We start from the raw sequence: 3,704 nt of genomic DNA, 5'->3' as shown, positions 1-3,704 counted from the left end.
GGTGGCCTGACCGCCCCGTTCACTGCCCCTATGTCCCTGGCACCCACCAGGCTGAGCGGTCGGCTGCAAAGTCCCATCTCAACCACCCCTCCAGCCTCCCTCTCTTTTTATTCTTCTTCCAGCCCCTCATCAACTCCACCCTCAAACCCCAGCAGCCTCCCGGGGTGGAGGGCCCTTCCTCCTATAGGCCAAGGAAGCCTTCCTCCCAAGGTCTCCTCCCCCAGATGGGCTGCCCATCACATGGATGGAGGTGTTTCATTGGTGGGAAGTTGGGGAGCAAGTTGGGGTGGTCTCCCCCCAGGCACATGGTGAGTGTTTTCTCTGCCAGGGGCGGGAGCTGGGTGGACCCACCCTGTGAGCAGCTGAGGCCTGGACCTAAGGCCCACGTGCTGGCCATCGTGCCACACACAGGCAGGGAGAGGAGACCAGGGTGCTAGATGGGGACACTGAGGAAAGGCAGACGTGGCTGTGAGGAACCAGTGCTGGCCGGATCATTACAGACGCTTCCAGTTTATTCTCCAAAGCTGGGGTGGGGGCAGGGGAGGGGAAGGGAGGGGAAGACAGTGGGCAGAGTGCTGACCAGCCAGGGTATAAGCTGGGCTGGGGATGGGGATGGGACCGCCCCCCCAACTCAGAACACCATTGCCTGAAGGCTGGCGAGGAGGCTGAACAGGAGGGCGGTGGCCACGGTTGAGGGTCTACCCTGGGGGCCACCTGCCCCGCTTCCCTGGGGGTCCTGCCAGGGCGGGATGTTGCACAGGCTGGCCTGGCAGCAGGATATGGTCGTCAGGGATCCATCCACCGTCCTGCTGATGGGTTGACATGTGTCTGCACACCACCCCGAGTAGGTGGTCTGGGGACCTGACTCTGGGTGGGGAAGGGGGTGGTGGAGAAAGTGCGTCACACTGTAGGGACGAGGCCCCGCACAGACGTGGGAGACAGGCTCCTCCCGTCCGGCTGCCCCGGGGTGGCCTGCTCACCAGTATTCCAGTGGGAGACGATGGTTTTGCAGGTCTTGGGGAGGATGCAGCTCTGCATCTGTCTGCAGCTCTCATCCCGGTGCAGGGACTGGCAGGAGTAGCACCGCAGCTGCACTGGGAGGCCGGGCGGGCTCAGTCCCCAGCGCGCCCCGGCTCACCCAGCCCCCCACCTCCGGCCTCTTCACCTGTGAGGCCTTTTCCCAGCTCCTGTCCCACTCACGCATCCTCGGCTGACCCCACGAACCCTGCGCCCCTGCCTCAGGACTGGCCCCTTTCCCTCCCCTCGCCCGGCCCCACCAGTGCCAGGCTGCTCATGTCTTTCTGAACAGGACTCCACACCAGGGCCTGTGACTCTCTGGTCTCCCCATCCCGGGCTCCGCTGTGCTGCTGTCCTGCCTGGTGAACTCTCTCTAACCTCTCTGCTGCGACACCACTGTCCCTCCCAGGAATGGCTCCTTCTCTAGGCCTCCCTACTCTGGATGGCAGTTGAGGGTCACGGTCAGGGTGAGAAGTGAGGGTGTGCTGAGTGTCAGGGGCCCCTCCTCACCCCTCCCCCCACAAGGGGAGGGAAGCTCACAGGTGGGGGCCCTTGCCTGTCGGGTCCTTACCGTCAGCCTCGCGGACCCTGGCCCTCGGCGGTGCCCACGCATGTGTTGGAAAAGGGGAACAAGTGGCCCACCGTGGGGTCGGGGTGGGCAGGTACCTGTGCCTCTGCTGCCTGCAGTCACGCTGGCCTCGTCGTCCTCGTCGTCGTCGTCCTCGTCATAGCCTTCAGGTCCAGCGTCCACGTCATCATCCTCGACCTCCTGCGTCTGCCCTCTGCCTGGCCGCGCAGGGACGCCTGTAAACCTCCACTACCCGGGCACAGAGGACACATGCTCGGGGTCCAGTGCCACGCCCCCACCTCTCGATCCATCAGCCCCCTTGCCAGTCCCTCTGTCCTCCCCGCCGCCTCCCAAGCTGGTGAGGTCGCTGCCTGGGTCTCCGAGCCCCGGCCCCGCTTCCTTACTTGTGTGTTCCTTACCAGCAACACTAGGGGTTGTGTGCTGGCCCTGTACAGCAGCTGGCCCGTAGCCGTCAGGATGGCCTGTCCATTTCACAGAAGAGGAAACTGAGGCTGGGAGAAGAGACGGCACCCCAAAGCCTGCCTCTCTGAGTGGCTGAGCCTGGGGGTGGGTGGGGAGGGAGCCCGTGCCCCCAGGGGCTGGCTGGGCCGGGGCTGCAGGTTCAGGGACCTGTGGGAACCCACAACAGCCTCATCCACCTCCCTGTGGCCTCGACCTCCAGCTGCATTCCCTCTTTCTTCCCAAGCCATGTCTTGCCCCCAGGCTGGGTGATCCTGGGGGTCCTGTGCGCCTGGACTATGCTGTCTCCCGCGCTGCAGGGTCTCCCCTCGCCCCGAGTACCTTGCTGCCCGCACAGCAGCAGAGCCAGCAGGACAGCCACCAACACCTTCATCCTGCCGGAGCTGCCGCGTCTGCTCGCCCGGCTCCTCGCTGGGCCTCTGGATTTGTGGGAAGTGGGACAAAGGACATTGCCGGGGGCTTCCCGGAGGCCCTGGACCCCCCAGCTCCAGCCTCAAACAATGGGCCTCACACTGGCCCCCAGGCCAGGCACTGGGCCAGGGATGGTCATTTCCCTCCCTGACTCCAGGGGCTGGGTGGGGGAGAGGAAGTCCATTGTGGTTGGCCTTGGGGCGTCCCGTCCACCTGTGTGGCTCTGCCCTGGCCTTGAGGCCTCAGCCCAGTAGTGTGGGCTGGCCAGCCCACTGCCCCCTGTCTGGACCCCAAGGACCCGGGCCCAGGCCACACAGCCCCAGGAGCCTGGCCTCACGGGCCCTCCAGCTGCAGACCACTGCCCAGGCACCTTCAGCCGTGAGTCATCATCCACATTCCGGGGGCCTTGTTAAGAGGATTTCAAAGAAGAGCACAACTGCAGTGCTCCCGCCAGGCCTGCCTGTCCCGCCAGCCCTGCGCTCGCCCACTGGCTGCCGGCTGCCCTCCCTCCCACCTCGGGGCTTCGTCCTGGCTGTTCCCTCTGCCTGGAATGCTGTTCCTGCCGACGTCCATGAGGCTGTCCCACCCGCACAGGCGTTACCTCTTCAGAGAAGCCTTCCCACCATCACCTCACACCCTATCCTCTGCCCTCCAGAGCTCCATGCCGACCATCCAGGGCAGGGTGGAGGCCTCCTGGGGAGCCGCTGGGAGCCTGCCCGCGCTGCGCTGTGTGTGGGCCTGGGCTGCCCCACTCTCCCGTTCCTCCCCTGCGGGATGCAGACTGTGCACGGGGGCTGCTGAGAAGCCCCTTCCTGGAGGCCACGGAAAGGAGGGGGCAGGGGCAGGAGGCTAGATTGGGGCCTGGAGCCAGGGACGTGAGCCCGCCCACTGTGCGTGGCCCACTCACTGAACTTGCCCAGCCTGAGTTTCCCCAGTGGGTGGAATATTCTCAGGGACCCACCTGCAGCAGAGGTTGAGAGCTGGCTCTGGGGTAAGGCCACCTGAGCCTGAGTCCAGTCCCCTTTTCCCTGGTTCTGTGGACTTCAGTGCTCTCACAGTGGTCGTGGCCATCAAGAGCCAGTGCCCGCTGGCGTGTAGGACGGCTCCCGTCACAGTCCCCACAGGGCCAGCTGGATGACATTTCTCTGAAGTCTCAGCCACCAGGTGTCATCATCCCTCCCCCATTCCTCTGGACCAGTGCACTCTCGCCTTCTAGTGGCACTGGGCC

At 65.1% G+C, this 3,704-nt stretch overlaps 1 protein-coding gene across 2 annotated transcripts; it reads right to left on the bottom strand.

Annotated features, from left to right (window-relative positions):
• Positions 1–510: 510 nt before the first annotated feature.
• GPIHBP1 (glycosylphosphatidylinositol anchored high density lipoprotein binding protein 1) lies at positions 511–2,473 on the bottom strand. Of its 2 annotated transcripts, none has more exons than XM_032610246.1 (5): positions 2,387–2,473; positions 1,990–2,097; positions 1,684–1,803; positions 981–1,094; positions 511–867 (listed from the first exon to the last, which is right to left on the bottom strand). In XM_032610246.1, the coding sequence occupies exons 1-5, from the start codon at positions 2,436–2,438 to the stop codon at positions 632–634; spliced, it is 630 nt and encodes a 209-aa protein (XP_032466137.1). In that variant the 5' UTR covers positions 2,439–2,473; the 3' UTR covers positions 511–631. The 2 variants fall into 2 exon arrangements, with proteins under 2 accessions (XP_032466137.1, XP_032466139.1); XM_032610248.1 differs by having other exon boundaries at positions 1,990–2,067.
• Between the last annotated feature and the right edge of the window lie 1,231 nt (positions 2,474–3,704).

The sequence above is a fragment of the Phocoena sinus genome, chromosome 17 (genome assembly GCF_008692025.1).
Source record: "Phocoena sinus isolate mPhoSin1 chromosome 17, mPhoSin1.pri, whole genome shotgun sequence".
NCBI lineage: Eukaryota > Metazoa > Chordata > Mammalia > Artiodactyla > Phocoenidae > Phocoena > Phocoena sinus.
The sequence above is the reverse complement of the archived record's forward strand: the minus strand, read 5'-3'. Positions and strand labels throughout refer to the sequence as shown.

What these genes read in the sequence shown, in the direction of transcription:
- GPIHBP1 (XM_032610246.1), bottom strand. Translation starts at nt 2,438, where the DNA reads ATGAAGGTGTTGGTGGCTGTCCTGCTGGCTCTGCTGCTGTGCGGGCAG. An exon ending in GCTGCTGTGCGGGCAGCAAG is followed by an intron (nt 2,098 to 2,386) that starts GTACTCGGGGCG and finishes CTCTTCTCCCAG; the next exon opens with CCTCAGTTTCCTCTTCTGTG. An exon ending in TGCTGGTAAGGAACACACAA is followed by an intron (nt 1,804 to 1,989) that starts GTAAGGAAGCGG and finishes CTGCGCGGCCAG; the next exon opens with GCAGAGGGCAGACGCAGGAG.